Source organism: Mustela nivalis (genome assembly GCF_964662115.1).
Source record: "Mustela nivalis genome assembly, chromosome: 5".
Taxonomy (NCBI): Eukaryota; Metazoa; Chordata; class Mammalia; order Carnivora; family Mustelidae; genus Mustela; species Mustela nivalis.
This window is the reverse complement of record NC_139024.1, coordinates 118,457,815-118,479,462: the sequence shown is the minus strand read 5'-3', so window position 1 is coordinate 118,479,462 and position 21,648 is coordinate 118,457,815. Positions and strand designations below refer to the sequence as shown.

General features: G+C 39.1%; 1 protein-coding gene across 4 annotated transcripts in view; it reads right to left on the bottom strand.

The window, feature by feature from the left end:
* Nucleotides 1-16,236: 16,236 nt before the first annotated feature.
* LOC309865796 (HLA class II histocompatibility antigen, DO beta chain-like) overlaps nucleotides 16,237-21,648 on the bottom strand; it is a 140,628-nt gene continuing 135,216 nt past the window's right edge. For 3 of the 4 annotated variants that reach the window (XM_082732634.1, XM_082732633.1, XM_082732632.1), the window contains 4 exons: nucleotides 20,027-20,296; nucleotides 18,254-18,535; nucleotides 17,649-17,759; nucleotides 17,404-17,546 (listed from right to left, as the gene is read on the bottom strand). In XM_082732634.1, coding sequence (XP_082588760.1) covers nucleotides 17,419-17,546; nucleotides 17,649-17,759; nucleotides 18,254-18,535; nucleotides 20,027-20,296 — 791 coding nt within the window. In that variant the 3' untranslated portion in view covers nucleotides 17,404-17,418. Of the gene's footprint in view, nucleotides 16,579-17,138; nucleotides 17,163-17,403; nucleotides 17,547-17,648; nucleotides 17,760-18,253; nucleotides 18,536-20,026; nucleotides 20,297-21,648 lie in introns of those variants that run through there. The other variant, XM_082732638.1, reaches the window with a different exon arrangement.

The following is a 21,648-nucleotide window of genomic DNA, read 5'->3' as shown; positions in this document are numbered from 1 at the left end:
AACTGTGTCCTCTGTATAGACTCTTTATAGAAGAAATAAAAAAATGAAGAAATAAGCTCATACTCATTTAATATAGTTTTTAAAAGTTATGACAGAGAAATAAGTTGGAATAATGGAATTTTGAATTTCAAGGTACCAAAAGTCAAAATTGTTTTCCAAAACTTGAAAATTTCAATTTGTGAAGAATGATTGATAGTAGGACCAGCATCCCTCTCCCTTAATCATCCAGGAGAAGATGAGAATTCTTTAGGCTAGAAAAGAAATGGAAGCCAGGAGAGGTTAGAATAAGACCATAAGGTCCATATCTAAGAAGAACCAAATACTTTATTCTTACTTAGGGATAGTAGCAACAGTAAGAGGAATGGGAGTAGAAACCACAGGAGTATTTAAGTTTCTGAGAACACAGGTGCAGTTTGCTTCACCTGCTACATGAATCCCTGCTAGATAAGCACAGAGACTTTCCTGTACCACCATGGCATGTCAGGGACACTAGAGTGAATATAGCTGCAGGATGTTTCTAGGCAGATCAGTTTAGATCAGTGAATCCCCATGTAGCCTGGTACACCCTAGCAAAACACTCTGATACCCCAGCCCCCTGCCTCTCACCCCTACCCCTCCTGATCAAGGAAAGAATGAGCCTATGAGAAAGAAATCTCAGGAGGGACAACATGGTGGGGATAATGTACTGGCAACTATGGATGCTGCGTCTTCTTCTAGATTCATTGTCTCCTAGTGGAAACTCTGGCAGAGGAAATGGATCTACGGATGGAATTCCCTGGCTTTCCTGAGTGTGTCCACGACTTTACTCTGTGTCACTTGACTTGGAGTCATTTTGCCCTTTGAAATTGTTTTAGGCATAATTTTGCCCCGGTCTTTTCACTCTGTACCTGCTGTGTCCATACATTTTATCTAACACACTATTATGGAATTGCTGTGAAATGTATGAGGCTGTTCCTGTCCATGCCCCCCCTGCATGAATGAAGTTAAAGTATAATTGGGGGAAAAAGACATAATTTTCATATAATAGTTGATACTTCATAGTTTGAGGGAAAGAAACCTAAATTCAATTCAGGATTTAGCACTTTATAGCTAGTATTTTAAACATGATAACACAGAATAAATATATTCTGAGTTATATATTTCTCATCCATAATAGGGAAGTGAAAATACTTTCTTGCAGTTTCAACATAATTTGAAAAATCTTGATATTTAGGCTGTACAAATACATAACATTGCTAGTTCTACCCATAATTAATTTATTTAAAAGGATGGATCATATCATACAGAAAGGATTTCTGTTTTTCTGAGTCCTTTAATGATGTAGGAGATTCAAACATGCAGCTATGAATGATTTTCTTTTCATAAGTTACTGAGAGGATTTTTTTTTCCCAGAAACTCTGAGATATTGAGATTGGGTTAGGCTAAGAGAACAGATAGAGTATAGCAGTCAGGGACATGTCACTGGTGGAGGGTTGTTAAAATAATTATTAGAACAAAAAGTTGAAATATTTGACTTTTGGTTTTTCATCTCTAATAAAAGATGTATTTCCCTCATTATGGCACATGAATTTTTAAACAAAGTATGTTATATGTAAGCGATCTTATGAATGTTTACTTTGGGGAGAAGTGGAAAGATTCAAGGAGAAAAAACTACCTGTGGGGTAGAAAGAAGACAATAATTAAAAATTCAGGCTAGGAATTGATAAATTTGGCTCAGGGGTTATCATGAAAATACAAGTAATAGAACACAGGATTTTAGGCCAGTGAAACTACTCTGTATGATACTATAATGGCAGACACATGCCATTACACATTTATTCAAACACACAGAATCTACACCAAAATGAACGCTAATGTAAACTATGAACTTTGGGTGATAATAATCTGTCAATGTAGTGTCATCAACTGTAATAAATATACCACTCTGGTAGGGGATATTGATAGTAGGGGAAGCTGTGCTTAGTGGGGACAAGGATATCTGTGTACTTTCCACTCAATTTTGCTATGATCATAAAACTACTATAAAATAAAGTGTATTAAAAAACAAAACAAAACAAACAAACAAACAAAAAGCAGTAGGATGCCTGGGTGGCTCAGTCAGTTAAATGGTTAAGCATCTACCTTTGGCTCAGGTCGTGATCCCAGGGTCCTGGGATCAGTTCCCTCACCCAGTCCCTTCCTCAGTGGGGATCCTTGTTCTTCTGCCTGCCACTCCCCCTGCTTGCGTGCTTCCTCTCACTGACAAATAAATAAACAATCTTTTAAAAAATAAAACAAAATGTTAGCAATTAAGGTATCAAATGTATAAAATAAAAATTTTACTATAAAAAAAGTAGATCACCTGAAAATGCACAAATGTACTCAGGAAAAGTTTTTGGCATTAGGCTTTCAAATTAATGTTATGTAAATTTAAATGACTCATGAGGTGAGAACCCAGGAATTTGGACATTATGTGTGTGTGTTTGTGTGAGTGTGTGTGTCTTTGTGTGAGTGTGTGTGCTCATGTGTGTGTTATTCTTAGAGTTATATTAAATCTCATGACTAGTGTTCCAGGAATATACAAATGTTGACCTACTCTGACTCTTTCCCAAGAAATACTGACAAAAAAATTTAATGGAAGTTGCCTTTTGTAAATGGGATTCATTCATAAAGTATTCAAATAATTTTAAAATGGAATTAAAATTGTTTCTTAAGAAAAGAGCAATAATTTCATTCTATCAACTGAAAGTTAAAAAGGATCACCACATGATTACTATAAACAAAGTTAGATATCAATCCTCATGATATTAAAGTATGATTCTGAAAAAAATTATTTGAATTATTTGAACTATTTCTGGCTGTGTACATAAAGTGTGACTATTAATATTTAATATTAATATCATACACAATTAGAAAATCACATTTTTTCAGCAAATAATTTGCAAGAAAAACTTCACATTAAAAAGTACTGAATACATATCAACCAAATGTTAGGCTTTGTTTGGATGCATATTCGAACAAAACAACTATTAAAAATTCTTTTGAGACAATCACAAAAATTGAACACTGACTGTATTAAGAATTATTTTTTCTAATTTTAGGGGTGGTAATGGCAATATTATGTTTCTAAAAAGTCATTATATTTTATTTTTAATGTGCTGTTGGATCCTGTTTGCTAGGATCTTGTTGAGAATCTTAGAATCCGTATTAATCAGTAATATTGGTCTGAAATTCTCCTTTTTGGTAGGGTCTTTGCCTGGTTTGGGGATCAAGGTAATGCTGGCCACGGTCGCCAAACTGTGGAAAGAACCAAGATGCCCTTCAATGGGCGAATGGATAAGGAAGATGTGGTCCATATACACTATGGAGTATTATGCCTCCATCAGAAAGGATGAATACCCAACTTTTGTAGCAACATGGACGGGACTGGAGAGATTATGCTGAGTGAAATAAGTCAAGCAGAGAGAGTCAATTATCATATGGTTTCACTTATTTGTAGAGCATAACAAATAGCATGGAGGACATGGGGAGATAGAGAGGAGAAGGGAGTTGAGGGAAATTGGAAGGGGAGGTGAACCATGAGAGACTATGGACTCTGAAAAACAATCTGAGGGTTTTGAAGGGGTGGGGGTGGGAGGTCGGGGTACCAGGTGGTGGGTATTATAGAGGGCATGGATTGCCTGGAGCACTGGGTATGGTGCAAAAATAATGAATAATGCTAAATAATAAATGATGAATAATGTTATGCTGAAAATAAATAAAAAATAAATAAATTTTAAAAAGTCATTATATTTTAGAATTTTCTAATAAAATATTCATCAAGAACATGATAAGATGTGTAAGATAACTTCAGAATAATCCAGGATATGTGTAAGATTAAGTATGTGGGTTTAAAAAATTATCCATTAATTAATAATTATTAAAGTCATATTGCATGGCACCATTGTCTTCACTACTATATATGGTTGACATTTTCCATAACACAAAATTTTTCAAGAGTATTCCAAGAAAGACAAAAAAATAATAATAATACACAGAGAGGCTTTCTCTTGAAGTTACTTTGGTTTTGAAGGTTTCCCTCATTTTTTCCCAGTTAGGAAAATGTGAGTAACTAAATCCTCCTCCAGACCACTGACCTCCCAGAAATGTAACACAAAAGAATATGTATGTCACAAGAAATAAGAGTAAAACCAAAGTAATGTTCACTATATTATTGGGTGACCTAAGCCCCAAATTTGTTAATATATACACTAATTCAATTAATAATGCAAAAATAAAAATAGTCATTGAATACCAGTGTTGTGATACATACCATGCTATGTTCTGTGTGTACTAAAATAATGTAAAAGCAGATATATTCATTGTTTTCACAGAATTTACATTTCAGTGGGAAGAAATATACATATATAAAATTCCACTAGTGTATAATTATAAACTTTAAGAATTCATAAAGGAAAAGAACAAGGAAACATGAGACTAATGGACAAAAGACAAGCATAATTTGGTGGACGTTAGAGAAGGTTTGAATAAATGCCTGGGATGAAATAGATATTGTATAGTATGTAAAGCAAAAAACTAGTAATAATCCAATTAAATAAAAATAATGGACTTGAACTATACCTTGGACCAAATAGAACCAATAAACATGTTAGTGATCTAAATAACATTTTTCTAAGAAAGGCATTCAAATGTCCAACTGGTACATGAAAAAGAGTTCAACATCATTAATAATTAGAGAAATGCAAATCAAACCCACAATGAGATATCACCTCACACTTGTCAGAATGGCTATCATCAAGAAAGTAAGAAATAACAAGTGTTGACAAGGATATGGAGATAAAGGAACCATTACGTACTGTTGGTGGGAATGTAAATTGGCTCAACCCTATAATATGGGGTTTCCTCAAAAAATTGAGATATCTGCAGCTTCATATCCATTGCAACTTCATTTATAATAACCAAGACATGGAAACAATTTAAATGTCCACCAATGATGAAGGGCTAAAGCAAATGTTACACACATACACACACACATACACACCACACAACTGAATACCTCTCAGCCATAAGAAAGAATGAAATCTTGCCATTTGTGACAACATGGATAGACCTTAAATGTCTTATGCTAAATGAAATAATACATAGAAAGAAAGACAAATACTGTATATTTTCACTTACATATGAAATCTAAAAAATAAAACAAATGAAAAAACAAAAACAGACTCCTAGATACAGAGAAAAGACTGATGGTTGCCAGAGGAGAGGGGGGTTGGTTGGTGAGCAAAATGGGTGAAAGTATCAAGAGGAATAAATTTCCAGTTATAAAATAAATAAATTATGAGGATATAGTGTCCAGCACAGGGACTATAGACATTAGTACTGTATTCTTTGTATGGTGACATGTGGTAACTAGACTTCTTACACTGATCATTTCATAATGTATGTAAATGTTGAATTACTATATTGTACACCTGAAACACATATAGTATCATATGTCAGTTATATCTAAATTAATTTTTTATGGTGACAGATGTTAACTAGTCTCATTGTAGTGATCATTTCACAAAATATACAAATATTACATCATGTTGTACTCCTGAAAATAATATAATGCTATGTCAATTATATCTCAAGAAAAAAGAATGACTGTTTTAACTTTGAGGAAAATGTCTTGGCAACAATTTTTTGGATATAAAACCAAATGCACAAGCAGCAAAAGCAAAAATAAACAAGTGGGACTACATAAAATTTTAAAACTTCTGCACAGCCAATCAGCCAAATGCAAAGACAACCTATGGAATGTGAAAAAAATATTTGTAAACCATCTATCTGACAAGAGGTTGATGTAAGGTTACCCATACAAATCAAGAACAAGGAAAACCAACTGATTTAAAAGTGGACAGAGGAGAACTTCCAGGGAAGAGGGCAGAGTAGGAGGATCTTAGGCTCACCTCAATCCATGGATACAATTAAATAACATCCACATCATTGTAAATAGCCCAGAAAATCACGTGGAGCCTGGCAGAAAAGACTCTCCACAGAAAAATGAAAAGATACCACGTCCAAGAAACAAGGAAGGGCAGAGATGCTGTTGGGAGCTAAATGGAAACACAGGACTATCCATAGGAGGAGGGATGCTGTGGGCCCCAAGAGGGGAGATAAGCAGACCCTTCACACCAGGCACTCTAGGCACATGGAACCCACACAGGGAAGACAAATCCCCATAACATTTGACTTTAAAAACCAAAATGACACAATTTTGCGAGTTCTTAAATCAGTAAAGCTTAACACCTAGAACTTTAAAAATCAGCAGGCATGGCTCCTGGGGAGCCAGAGGGCAATAGGAAACTGGGTCCTTGTCCTTAAAGAGACAATACAGCACACAACCCTGTGAAGATACAGCATGCAAGCAGCAGTTTGAAAACAGCCTGGGTTATACAGGAGGGATTTTTCTTTACTAATCACAGACCAGGTGCTAGAGTGGCAGGGATGTTGGGGAGATTTCTTCAAGAACAAAAGAGCTAGTGGTTCCCATTTCCATCTCTTACCCTTCACACTAGACACACAGACACCCGTTAGAACCAGAGTAACAACAAACTTGCTACCTAACTTGCTAACCGTGTGCCCGACCTCCACATTCTCTTAGGGATGCAACCCTTCAACCAGACCTCATCATCAGGATCCCTCCACATCAGATACATACAAACTTTGATAACACCTCATACCCTGTCCCACCTTCTCCTGTGGACCTACCCCTTGCAGGTAAGGAGAACCTTTATAGATGACTGACCTGAAAGTCAGAGCAGACAAAACACAACAACAGAAAACAGACAGCAGACACCAGAAACACTCCCTGAATTGGCAGGCCCTGAACACAATATGACCTCTTCATGAAGCCATTATTCTCAGAAGCAGGAAATATATTAGACTATTCTAACACGGAGAAGAAGAAGAAGGCAGAGGCCTAGACAAAGTGCCAAGACAGAGGAAATCATCCCAAATGAAATACCAAGATAAGGTCATGATCAGAGATCTAAGTGAAACAGGTATAATTAATATGTCTTGTGGAGAATTTAAGGCAACAATCCTAAGGATACTTGCTGGACTTGAGAAAAGAATGGAAGACTTCAGGGAGGCCCTTACCACAGAGATAAAAGAGTTAAAAAGGAATCAGTCAGGAATGAAAAATGCAGTAACTGAAATTGGGAACAGGATGGATGCAGTGAACACAAGGCTGAAAGAAGTAGAGGAACAAATACAAGATATAGAACAAATAAATGGAATATAATGAAGCTGAACAAAAGAGAGAAAAAAATATTATGGAACACAAGAACAGACTTAGGGAACTTAAGGAACTTGATGACTCTATAAAATGCAATAACACTAAGATTACAGAAGTCCCAAAAGAAGAGAGAAGAGGGGGGAGAAAATTTTTTTGAGGACATATTAGCTGAAAACTTCCCTATAATCTGGGGAATAAATAATCTGGGGAAGGAAACAGACATCTACATCCAGGAAGCACAGAGAAATCCCATCAAAATCAACAAAAGCAGGTCAACACCAAGACATATTGTAATTAAATTTGCAAAATATAGCAATAAAAGAATCTTAAAACTAGCAAGACAAAAGTAGTTCTTAAATTACTATAAGGGTAGTTACAGATATCACAACAGAAATTTAGCCACCCACAAAAGAGTGGCATGATATGCTCATCTGAATGGGGAAAATATGTGGCCAAGAATATTCTATTCAGCAAAACTATCATTCAGAACAGAGAAGAGATAAAGAGTTCCCCCAGACAAACAACTACTACAGGAGTTTATGACCACTAAATCAGCCCTGAAAGAAATATGAAAAGGGACTTTTGAGTGGAAAGACCAAAACCGATAAAGACAAGAAAGGAACAGACAAAATCTGCAGAAATAAAGAAAAAACAAATAATAAAATGACAATAAATACATATCTATCAATAGTTACTCTGAATATAAATGGACTAAATACTCCAATCAAAAGACATAAGATGTCATAATGGATTAAAAAAAACAAGACCTATCTATACGTTGCCTACATGAGACTCATTTTAGACCTAACCACAACTGCAGATTGAAAATGAAGGGATGGAGAAAGATTTGTCATGCAAATGAATGTCAGAAGAAACCTAGAGTAGCAATGTTTACATTCAACAAAGTAGACTTTAATCCAAAGACTGTAACAAGATGAAGAAGGACATTATATCATAATAAAGGAGACAATCCATTAAGAAGATCTAACAATTGTAAATATTTATGCCCCCAACAGGAGTGGCCAAATATACAAATCAATAACAAACATAAAGGAACTAACTGATAATAATACAATAATTGTAAGGAACTTTCATCAATGGACAGATCATCTAAGTGGAAAATGAAGAAGAAACAATAGCTTTTTTTAAGATTTTATTTTTTATTTGACAGAAAAAAGAGAGTTCATAAGTAGTCAGAGCAGCAGGCAGAGAAAGATGGAGAAGCAGGTTCCCTGCTGAGCAGAGTCCCATGCAGTCCTCGATCCCAGGGCCCTAAGATCATGACCTGAGCTGAAGGCATTGGCTTAACCCACTGAGCCACTCAGGCGCCCCAAGAAACAATAGCTTTGAGTGACACACTGGACCAGATGGACTTAAGAGATATATTCAGGGGGTGCCTGGGTGGCTCAGTGGGTTAAGCCGCTGCCTTCGGCTCAGGTCATGATCTCAGGGTCCTGGGATCGAGTCCCACATCGGGCTGTCTGCTCAGCAGGGAGCCTGCTTCCCTTCCTCTCTCTCTGCCTGCCTCTCTGCCTACTTGTGCTCTCTGTCAAATAAATAAATAAAATCTTTAAAAAAAAAAAAAGAGAGAGAGAGAGAGAGATTCAGAACACTATCCTAAAACAGCAGAATACACATTCTCATCAAGGGCACATGAGACATTCTCCAGAACAGATCATATATGAGGTCACGATTCAGGCCTCAACAAGTACCAAAAAAAAAAAAAAAAACAAAAAAAAAAACAAAACAAAACAAAAAAAAAACAGATCATATCATCATATTTTCTGGCCAGAATGCTATGAAACTTGAAGTCAACCATAAGAAAAAATTTGAAAAGACCAAAAATTCATGGAGGTTAAAAACCATGCTACTAAACAATGAATGGCTCAAGCAGGAAATCAAAGAAAAAATAAAATATATATGGAAACAGATGAAAATGAAAATTCAATTATCCAAAACTTTTCAAATGTAGCAAAAGTAGACCTAAGAGGGAAGTATATAACAGTACAGGCCTACCTTAAGAAGCAAGAAAAATGTCAAATAAATAACCTAACCTTATACCTATAGGAGCTTACACCTAAAGGAAAAAGACCAACACACAATGTCTGAAGTCTAAAGCAGAAGAAAGGAAATAATAAAGATTAAAGCAGAAATAAGTTACATAGAAACTGGGGAAAAAATTTAAAAAAGAACAGATCAATGAAACCAGGAGCTAGTTCTTTGGAAAAATTTGTAAAATTGTAAAACCCTTACCCAGATTCATCAAAAAAGAAAACAGAAGGGACCCGAATTTTTTTAAAAAAATCACAAATGAGAGGTGAGAAATAACCAAAACCACAGAAATACAAGTAATTATAGGTGAATATTATGAAAAACTATATGCCAAAAAATTAACAACCTGGAAGAAATGGAAAAATTCCTATAAACATATAAACTACCAAAACTGAAACAGCAAGAAACAGAAAGCTTAAACAGTCCCAAAGCCACCAAAGAATTTAATCAGTTATCAAAAAATCTCCAAAAAAGAAACCTCAAAAGTCCAAAGCCAGATGGCTTCCCAGGAAAATTCTACTAGACATTTAAAGAAGAGTTAATACCTATTCTCAAACTATTCCAAAAAATACAAATGGAAGGAACACTTTCAAATTCATTCTATGAAGCAAGCATAAACCCGATACCAAAACCAAGGAAAAAGCACACTAAAAAAGAGGCTAAAATCCCTGAAGAACATGGATGCAAAAATTCCCCCATAAAATACTAGCACACCAAATCCAACAGTACATTAAAAGAATCATGTCACCATGATCAAGTGGGATTTGTTCCTGGGCTGCAAGAGTGGTTCACTATTCACAAGCCAAACAATGTGATACACCACATTAATAATATATGTTTATAAAAAATAAAAAATTTAAAAAAAACACACACACATTAATAAAAGAAAGGATAAGAACCATATGGTCCTCCCAATAGATGCTGAAAAAACATTTGACAAAGTACATCTATTCTTGATAAAAAAAAAAAAAAATGCTCAACAAAGTAAGATTAGTAGGAATAAACCTCAGCATCATAAAGACCATATATGGGAAAAAAACACTCTTAATATCATCCTCAATGGGGAAAAATTAAAAGCTTTTCCTCTATGGTCCGGAAGAAGACAGGAATGTCTACCCTCAGAACTGTTATTTAACATAGTATTGGGAGTCTTAGCTATGGCAATCAGACATAGAAAAGCATCCAAATTGGCTAGGAAGAAGTCAAACCCTCACTATTTGCAGATGATATGATACCCTATATAGAGAACACAAAAGACTCCACCAAAAAGTGCTAGAACTGACACACAAATTTAGTAAACCAGCAGGACAGAAAATCAATGTATAGAGATCTGCTGCATTTCTTTATACCAGTAATAAAGTAGCAGAAAGAGAAATCAAGGAATCAATCCCATTTACAATTGCAACCAAATAATAAGATGCCTAGGAATAAACCTAACTGAAGAGCTGAAAGATCTTTACGCTAAAAGTTATAAAACATTGGTGAAAGAAATTAAAGATGACACAAGCAAGTGGAAAGATATTCCATGCTCATGGGCTGGAAAGGTAAATATTGTCAAAATGTCCATACTTCCCAAAGCAATCTACACAATCATTGCAGTACCTATCAAAATGCCAAATGCATTTCTTCACAAAGCTAAAACAAAAAAATCCTATAATTTTTGTGGAACCACAAAAGGCCCTGAATGGCCAAAACAACTTTGAAAAACAAAAGCAAAGCAGGTGGCACCGCAGTTCTGGATTTCAAGGTATATTATAAAGCTGTAATGATAAAAACAGCATGGTACTGGCACAAAAACAGACACAAAGATCAATGGAACAAAATAGAAAACTCAGAAATAAACCCACAACCATATGGTAAATTAATCTGTGACAAAATCACAAAGAATATCCAGTGGGAAAAAGACTGTCTCTTCAACAAATGATGTTAGGAAAACTGGACAGCAACATGCAAAAAAATGAAATTGGGCCATTTTCTTACACCTTACATGAATGTAAATTCAGAATGGATTAAAGACCTAAATATGAGAAAATAAACCATTAAAATCCTAGAGAAAACATAGGAAGCAACTTCTTTGATACTGGCAACAGCATTTCCTTACTAGGTATATCTCCTAAAGCAACAGAAACAAAAGTAAAAATAAACTATGAGAACTTCATCAAAATAAAAAGCATCTGCAGAGTGAAGGCAACAGTCCACAAAATAAAAGGCAACCTATGGAATGGGAGAAGATAGTTGTAAATGACATAGCTGATATATGGCTAATATCCAAAATGTATAAAGAACTTATAAACTCAACCCCTAAAAAACAAATAATCCAATTTTTAAAAGGGCAGAAGACATGAAAAGACATTTTTCCAAAGAATACATACAGATAGCCAACAGACACATAAAAAGGTGTTCAACATCCTTCAACATCAAAAAAATACAAATGAAAACTATAATGAGATATCACCTCACACCAGTCAGAATAGCTAAAATTAACAACACAAGAAACAACAGGTATTCAGGATTCAGAGAAAGGGGAACCTTCTTATATTGTTGCTGGGACTGCAAAGTGGTACAGCCACTCTTAGAAAACAGTATGAAGATTCCTCAAAAAGTTAAAAGTAGAATTATCCTACAATCAGCAATTGCACTACTAAGAATACAAAATACTAATTCAAAGGGATACGTGCACCCCAATGTTCATAGCAACATTATCAACAATAGCCAAAGTATAGAAAGAGCCCATATGTCCATTGATTGATGAATGGATAAAGAAAATGTGGTAAATATACACAATAGACTATCACTCAGCCATAAAAAAAAAAAAAAAAAAAAAACAAGAAGAAAAGAAATCTTGCCATTTACAATGATGTAGATGGAGCTAGAGAGTATTATGCTAAGCAAAACAAGTTGGTCAGAGAAAGACAAATACCATATGATTCCATTCATGTGTGGAATTTAAGAAACAAAATGAACAAAGGAGAAAAGAGAAAATCAAAAAATGGACTATTAACTGTAGAGAACAGAGGGCTACCAGTGGGGAGCTGGGTAGGCAGATGGGGGAAATCAGCATTTGGAGTTAAGACTAAATTTATTATGATGAACCCTGAGTAACATATAGAATTGTTGAATAACTCTACTACACATGTGAAACTATATAGTACTGTATGTTAAATAATACTTGAGGTAAAATTTAAAATTAAAAAAAAATGTAGCTTTGAAGACCACAATTTTAAAAATGGGGAGAGGAACCGAGTAGACATTTTTCCAAAGAAGACAGACAACTTGCCAGCAGTACATATATATAAAATATTCAACTTAGTCAATCATCAGGAAAATGCAAATCAAAAGTACAATTAAATAGCAGCTCTCACCTATTTGAGTTCTCAGAAAGACAAGAGATAAGTTCTGGTGAGGATGTGGAGAAAAGGGAACTTTATGCACTCTCAGAAGGAATGTGTATATTGGTATGGTAGATAACCACTATAGAAGGCAGTAAGGATGTTCCTTGAAAAAATTAAAAATAGAACTACTGTATGATCCAACAATATCACTTCTGGATATACATTCAAAGAAGATGAAAACTAGATATCAAAGTAATATCTATACTACCATGTCTTTTACAGCATTATTCACATCTTAGCACAATAGCTAAGATATAATAATATCCTAAGTATATCCACAGATAAATGGATAAAGAAGATGTGATATTTATTTACATATGAATAAGAAGGAATACTGCCATGAATAAGAAGGAATACTGCCATTTGATTGAAAGTAAGACCAAATACTTACAACCAGTAGATTATTCTAGGATACCCATACATTTTTCTCCAAGGAATAAGCCTAAAAAGACTCCGCTCTTTTTGCGGTGCCTGAGTGGCTGTGGGTTAAGCCTCTGCCTTCAGCTCAGGTCATGATCTTGGGATCCTGGGATTGAGCCCCACATTGGGCTCTCTGCTCAGCGGGGAACCTGCTTCCCTCTCTCTCTCTGCCTGCCTCTCTGCCTACTTGTGACCTCTCTCTGTCAAATAAATAAATAAAATCTTTTAAAAAATAAAAGACTCAGCTCTTTTTGTTAGCAAACTTCTTTGTACAGGCTGTTCTTATTTTGACTAAATAATCAGTTAAAGACTGTTTCCCAATGAAATGTGGCAACAAGGAATAGTTGTTTATATGAAACTGTCACTGGACAGAAGGAAGAAGACTCTGATCTTATTATTAAAAGGATACCTGGTTGGCTTCCTTGGTGGAGCATATGATCTCTGGGCTTTGAGTTTGAGCCCCACCTTGGGTGTAGAGATTACTTAAAAATAAAACCTTAAAAAAAAAAAAAACCACCAAGAAGAAGAACCCTTCTTGCATAGGACCAAGATGACAATGCTGACCTGTAAGAAAATCCTAAAATACACTCTACCACTTACCACCACAACAGAGCTTAGGTTTCAACTACAAAAATCAGATCTCATTGTTTCCCTAAACTCTGAATCTGGTTTAATCTCTAGCCCTACCTCTTCACTTTGCAGGGTCAAAAGCAAAGAGCTACATACAGAGACCAAGGGCTCCCTGGACATCTAGCACAATCCCTTCCCATTTTCCCAAGAGTGTCACTCCCTCTTGACTCCCACAGGGGAATGACAATGTCTACCCTGAGGAAGACAACAAAACCAGTACAAAACTCTGACCACTCAGCATCTTGTTAGGGAAGATTCAGACCATGACCTTGGAGAGCAAAATCCTGAATGTCAGTATTTATCCACCTTCATAGTGCCCATGAATGACTGAATGATGATTGCATGAATAAGAAAGACAAAGGCACCAAAGAAGCCTCATTCTCCATTCTGACCTTGTCCAGGAGACTAAAGGACCTGCCATTGCCTACTGAGGCCCACTGAGTGAGTGGGAGAGCAGGGAGGTAAGAAGCCTGTTACTCATTGGCATCACCCTTCATAACCTCCGAGTAAAGTTCCCAGTCACATGTCTTAATAACAAAACCTGGAGACTGAGATTGAGACCACCATTTATTGCTGGGCCCACATCAAAGGAGCCACTCTGTACAGTGACTTTCTTACCACCTGTCAGCAATCAACAAGTCACTATGTTCACAGACAAGAGGAACCCTATCCTCTGAGAATCCTAGCTCATTAAGGCCATTAGAAGACTTTCCAGGAGATAAGGGGTGGAATGGTTGTGAGTTGGTGCCCCAAAAAGGGACTCTAGAAGCAGAGGGGATCTCAGCCACTTATCCCCTGGGGTCCATGACATAAGAACAAACTGCCCCTTGCACCACTCCACTGTGGTGGGCTCTAGAGGGTGCTCCACATGGCAGGTGTGGACATATTTCCACTGGGGGATCATCTGCAGCTTCACCAAGACCTGGAAGATCCAACACCTGTCCCCAGAAAAAGGGGTGGATACAAGGCTAGTTATCTGCACCCAATGCAAGTGAGGGTTTTTTTAAGAGATGTGCACGTTACTCAAGCCTGACCAATCAGAATCTTCTAAAATTGTTCAAACGTTAGTAGATACTATAAAAACACACAAGGGAACCAGACAGATAGATGTACACACAGAAATAAAGACGAGATAAGATGTGAGGTAATGAGAAAGAGAGAGATGCAGACAGAAACAAAAGGATCCAGATAAATAATGCCAAAGGTGCAGAGAGAAATAGAGGCAGAAATGCAATGAAAGAGTGAGAGACAAAACAGAGACAGAGAGGCAGAGACAGACATAAAAAGATGCAGGGACACCCCCATGTTGATTGCAGCGTTGTTTACAATAGTCAAGATAAGGAAACAGCCCAAGTCCATTAATAGATGAATGGATCAAGATGTGACATAAATATACAATGCAATATTACTCTACCATAGAGTATTATATCTTACCATCTACAACAACATGGATAGAGCTACTGAGTATTATATTAGATGAAGTAAATCAAAGAAAGACAAATACCATATGATATCACTTATATGTGGAATCTAGAAAACAGAACAAATGAACAAAGGAATAACAACAACAACAACAACAACAAAAACAGAAATAGACTTGTAAAAACAGAGAACAAACTAGAGGTTGCCACAGGAGAGATGGATAGGAAGATAGGCAAGATAGCTGAAGAGGATTAAGAGGTACAAACTTAGAGTTATAAAAGAAATAAGTCATGGAAAGAAAAAGTCAACATAGTCAATAATATTGTAATAAGGTGACAGATGGTGACTATATGTATTGTGGTAAGCATAGAATAATGTACAGAACTGTCAAATCACTGTATTGCACACCAGATACTAACATAATATTATATGTTAACAGTACTATAAGAGTAAAGAAATAGAATAAAAAGATGCAGAGAGACACACGGAAAGAAATATGAGGAACAAAGAAAGACACATAGAAAGAAAGGTGCATAAATACAGATATAACAGAAGGATAAGAGGGAAATCAAGATCTCATTGAATGTCAGGATCTAGTAACTTCTGAAATCAGCTTGACCCCAGACTTCCTCGTAACATGAACAAACTAAGCTTGAGTTGAGTTTCTATCACATGAAACAGAAATAGTACTTTTATTGTTAGTTATATTTCCTCAAAATAAAAATGGACCTTGATCAGTGTGACTTGCCAAGATATCCTGGAAACACCCCTGTGGTTCTCTGAGACACCAGGGGTCACTATATCTTCCCCACATAATCCCACTGTCAGTTACATACACGACGCTCACCGCACCTAAAAAGAGGCCGGCACACCCTTAGGCCATTGCACAGAACAATATCAAATACCCATGAAGGATGTGACTATCGAACTGATCTTCTATCTCCTCTGCCTGCTCTTCACTTGGCACCCACAGGTGTCCCTAGTCTTCTTCAAGGAGCAGTTATGATCCTTTCCTTCTGCACTGATTTCCTGCCTCCACCCAGTTAAGAAGACTCGGGGTACAGAGAACTCATAATCATGTTTAATCACTGTAAAATCTCTACATTCAGGTAAATCGCTTCAATGTGTTCTTCTTGCACCATCTGAGAAGGAAGAATGGAAACAGAAAAGCCCTTGGGGTGGGAGTAGATGCTGCTGGCAGGGAGCTCTCAGGCAGAGGCTCCGAGGCCAGTGCAGGAAGCAGCACCACAGTCAGATCCTCGGGGCAGGGGTCATAGGAGGTGACCTGGTGACTCTGTCAGAGGCACTGTAGGATTCAGGCAGCTGGGAATTCTGGGCAAGGACAGGCGGACAACACAGAAGGCAGAATCCCAGGTATCCTCCGGCATCAGTGCAGAAGCCCTGTAGAAAAGAGGGTATCAAACAGGGGACGCTGAGGAATGCGCCCTCTCCCCTCCTCTCAGGGTCAATGCAGCATCAGAGAGAGTTGGGGTCTGGGGCATACTGTCATCACCTCCCCTAATATCTCTGGAAAGGTATTATTAACTCCCCAGAACAGGGCACTCCAGCTGCACACAGATGTGTGGGAGGCAGTGGAGCAGCTGTTAGCCTTTCAGAGGATATTAAGTTTTACTAAATGTAATGATAACTCACCTTCGTTCCACCACTAGTGACCTTTCATTTATAAACTCTCACAGGCAGTAGCTGCCAACATGAAACACAACAAAAAGGGCATCATCCTGGTATCTAACACCCAAGACGTGGCTCTGGTTCCACGTTTCACAGAAAGATGTGGCCTGGTTCTGGAACAACTCTGGGTCTGCCTACAGAAACTGGGCAAACTTCTCCCTAACTCTTGATCTCTGTCGCAGGGATGAAGCCATGAACCGAGCGCCTGACCTCATGCTCTGCCCTCTTTCACGGGTGCCCACACCGCCACCGAATCAGAGCAGAACTTGTACCTGCTGGCGGAGACTCACGAGGTCCTACAAAAAGAAACGATACAGACAAAGGTCTCGTTACACAAACAGCCAGTCTCTCACTCACCCCAAAGGGAGGTAAGATAAGAAACTTAAGTGGAATTTTACTTTGTCCCTACCCATCAACCACAGGACCTTGACTGCCCTAAGTTAAATCCCCCAAAATGAATGAAATTGTCCCCAGTAGGAAGGGAAGCAGATGCTCTGACCCTCATAAAGAACAAAGCTTTCAGAAAGGAGCCAGAGAGACAATGATGAGCTGTCAGGAAGCCTTAGAATATACTCCACCTGAGACCTCCATGATGGGGCTCCTTTCAACCAGTAACGTCAGAGTCCAAAGCCTCCCCCTAGGTTGTTCCATCTCCTCCCACCACCAGCCCAGCCTCCTTCCTTTCAGGGTCAGAAGGAAAGAGCTACATCCAGAGGCACAGGACCCCCTGAGCAGAGGGCCTCAGGCACAGCCCTTCTCCCCCATTTCCCAGAGCGCCTTACCTTTCTGGCTCCTGTGACGGACGATAAGGCCCAAACCGAGGAAGATCAGCCCCAGCACAAAGCCTCCAATGCCACTCAGCGTCTTGCTCTGGGCAGATTCCGACTGTGCCCCTGGGAGCAGAGCCTGAGTGTCAGGCTGAGTGTCAGGCTGAGTGTCCCCATACCCCACAATGTCCCTTTGGGAAGCCTGAAGTCCAGTCTGAAGTACAGGACCTGGGGGTGCCAGCAAGCCCAGTGCTCCCTTCTGGCCACCCTTAAGGGGAGGAAAGGACCCACTGACAGACCCTCACACCTAGTGGGTATGTGAGAGTAGGGGAAAGCTGGATACTGCTCCTCCAGACATAGCCCTAACCTCGGACTCTAAGACCCCAGTCCCTAGCCAGAGTATAAATCCTTCAGAGCTACAGGGCTGGGCTGTAGGGTCAGGGTGTAGAGAATGATCTCTCTAATATCTAGAAAGACAATGAGATCGAGATTGTTCTGATGCTCCTGCCATGGGCATCAGTAGTGACATCAAGGATGAGGAATGGAATGGGATGGGCTGGAGGAAGCTCTTCTTTCTGTCTTGTGGGGCCCATGGTGAAAGGAAACGGATTGTCCCTTACACCACTCCACTGTGATGGGGCTCTGGAGGCTGGGGTGCTCCACATGGCAGGTGTAGACATCTCCTCGCTGGGGAGTCACTTCCAGCATGACAAGGATCTGGAAGGTCCAGTCCCCATTCCTAATAAGTGGAGTGGACACCACACCAGCTTTCTTCTCCTGGTCATTCCGAAACCACCGAACTTTGATCTGGCCTGGGTAGAAATCTGTCACCGAGCAGACCAGCATGTTGTGGTGGTTCAGAACCTCCGTCCTGGATGGGGAGATGGTCACTGTAGGTTCCACTGAGGGGAGTAACAGACAAGAAAAGACAGTGAGATGTGGGACTGCACGGCAAGTCTCCCCATGGAGACGAGTCCTGTCTTGTTACCAGGGTGGAAAGATCCCTGGATTCTGAGTCTTGGATTAAGATCTGAGCTTGGCCACTGTATTAGTTCCAATAAACACGGGTCAGCTTACTTTTCAAAGTCTGAAGAAATAATAGTAATCATCCTGTGAAAGTTATTCTTTGTATTAATTGATAAAATGAAGCAATTTTAAATATTAGATTGCTGTATTACACACAACACTATTCATAAAATTTTTTTAAAAATGGAAATAGTAAAGCAGGACTTCTTTCCCTCCACACCTGTTGACATATAAAGTGGTTGCTAATCTCTAATTCCCAAGGTCGTTAGCTGTGAAATTAAATTGTGTTATATAGATGGTGTGTGATAAGGTATTTGTCTAGACATATGTGCTTATTAAATAAATATCTACAATTAACTTGCAGAATGTCTACCCCTTAAGTGGATGATGATGACCTGAGAAGGAGTTCGGGGGAAGGAGGATGGGTAGGGATTAGGCAAAAGGAAACCTGAAATAATTTTTTTATTCAGTAATTTACTAGCATCAATTTATTGACTCCTAAAGTTCAGCTCTTCCTATTCTGACATTTGTTGAGCTTTTCTAAGAAATTAAAATTCTGCCTTCCAATATTGTTTGTATTTTTAGTAAACACTTTCTTGGACTTTGCATTCACAAACCCTAAATTATTAAGATTGAAGTTACAAGGTTTACTTTAAAACATGAAGCAATATAATAAAGACTAATTAATACAGTCAGTCTTTAAGGCTTATTTACCCTTCTGTTTTCTCTTGAGCCTAGTGGATGAGAGGCCACCTGTATTTATTCATGGATTCCACAGAAGTTTGCACTCACTCTACCTGGCAGTCATCGTGTCATATACTAGGCAGACAAGGATGAGGAGTTCCTCCCCTCAGAGAAGTCCAGGACTAGTGGCAACCATTTAAGAAAACAGCATTGAGATGAATCATAATTTGAAACCAAAAGTCAAAATTTGGCTTGGTGACAACTCTTAACATATTTACCACGTGTGCCAGGTGTCCTACCCCCACCAGGCCCAGCCCACTAAGCTTGGCAGGGGCTGGCACAGCTCACTGCAGGACCAGGGCAAAGACAGGTGCTCACTGGGCTCTGCTTAGGGAAAGGTGGGGAGGGAGAAAGCAAACACTCTTAAGTAAGGAGCCGGGGAGACGCAGAAGTGGTGGAAACCGCATAGGAAACACAGCCCTACTGGAGGACCCACCCACGAGGGCTGCGAGGAAGGGCGGGGGCGGGGGTCTGTCCCCACCCCACTCCCTGTCCCCGCCTCCCCATCCACCTTGTGGGCCTGGGTCCCATGGAAGAGGCCACACCCACCGTGCTGGGTCTTGCCAGTACCCACGAGAGAGACGGAGAGGGAAGCCCAGCTAAGATCCAAAGGCAGTGCTTACCTAGCCTCTGCAAGGTAGAACTCTTCTCCATCTGGTAGTTGTGTCTGCAAACTGTGTCCACCTCCGCCCGTGCCCGCTCCACGACATCTTTTTGTCTGTTCCAGGACTGGGCGATAGACCGCCCCACCTCTGTTACTGCCTCGTACTCCCCCACGTTGCTGTCAAAGCGCAGGACTTCCTCCCTGTTATAGATTAATCTATCCAGGAGCCGCACCTGCTTCGTCCCGTTGGTGAAGTAGCACTCGCCCTTAAACTGGAACACAAAATCCTCTGTGGGGAAGCACCGTGGGTCAGTCAGCTCTCCACCGCTCAGCCCAACCGACAGCCACCGCCCAGCGGGTCTTGTGGGGCACTAGCAGGTGGCCTGATAAACCTGAAGGCCTCCCTCCTTGGATGCCTGTCACCCTGAGCATCCTCCTCCTTCTCAGGCCTGCTTGCCCTCCTCTGAGGGCTTCCAGAACCGCCTTCATACAGGGAGGGGAGGAAAGAAAGCCCCTCTCTAGGGACAAGCCCTGCGACCTCTGAGCTCTGCTGGGGCCTGAGAACTGAGGAAGACAGGGCAGTCTGGCTGATTTTACATCTATCCCTGTGCTCAAATCAGGACATTCTTACATGAAATCCCATTTTCCATACAACTTCAGGGAACCTCAGAGACAAACAAGTGTCCACCTAAGCACAAGAGTTCAAGAGAATGAGGAGAAAAGTCGAAAATGAAGCTTGACCTCCTCCTGAAAAGCATATTCTCTTGGTCCTCTGCAGAGGGCCTTCCTTCTAATGCCTGAGTTACCCTGAGTTTCTGTCCCACCCACCCAACTGCACTGTGAGGTTGCTCACTCCTGCAGGGCTAGAAGGGACCACATCTTCCAAGTCCTAGAGAGACACATTCATAGAAAGAACATAGTCTTTGAATAAGATAAAATAGATCCCATTAAACCCTTCCATTTACCAGCTTGAGTAGGTTACTAAACAGAATATTGGTATCATATATAAAATTTGTAAAACGGAAGTCATAATGCCTACACATAGGGGTGTTAGGAAAATCCAGAGAGAATTTATATGAAGATACTAATCCTGTGGCTGACATGGTATGTGCTATTTCCTCTTCTTTACAGTCTCCTTTCTCCTAAATTCAGTCCACCATCAATTCAAGTCTCTGAATCCCACACAAGTTACTATTTGACCATAAACCAGTGAAACTTGAAGTAAAGACTTCCTGTCTGTGGTCACCCAGTCAGTTTCACTCAAAAACCAAGAGTTTGTATCCATTTGGACTCCACTCAGAATCAGGAATATAAAGTCCTTTTTGTCAAATACTAAGACTGGAGAGACTATCACTGCCCTGTATTTCTCCAACAGAGAATCCCATAGTGTGTAGCCTAGATAAGGTCTTGCAGGGACCTGAAATAAAAGATCCTGCTGTGTCTTCTTTGGACAAATTCTTATTTTCAATAATAACTCCAATGTCACTTTGTCCCATCAGTGGTAGCAGATGCATGTTTTGTTTCCTCCTACCCATTATAAAATCCCCAGGATGGATTGAGTCCATAGATGTGAATGTCCTTATCTCATCATTAGAGTAGAAATAAGAATGTAACAGAGTTGTCTACCCCAAAGAGAGGAAA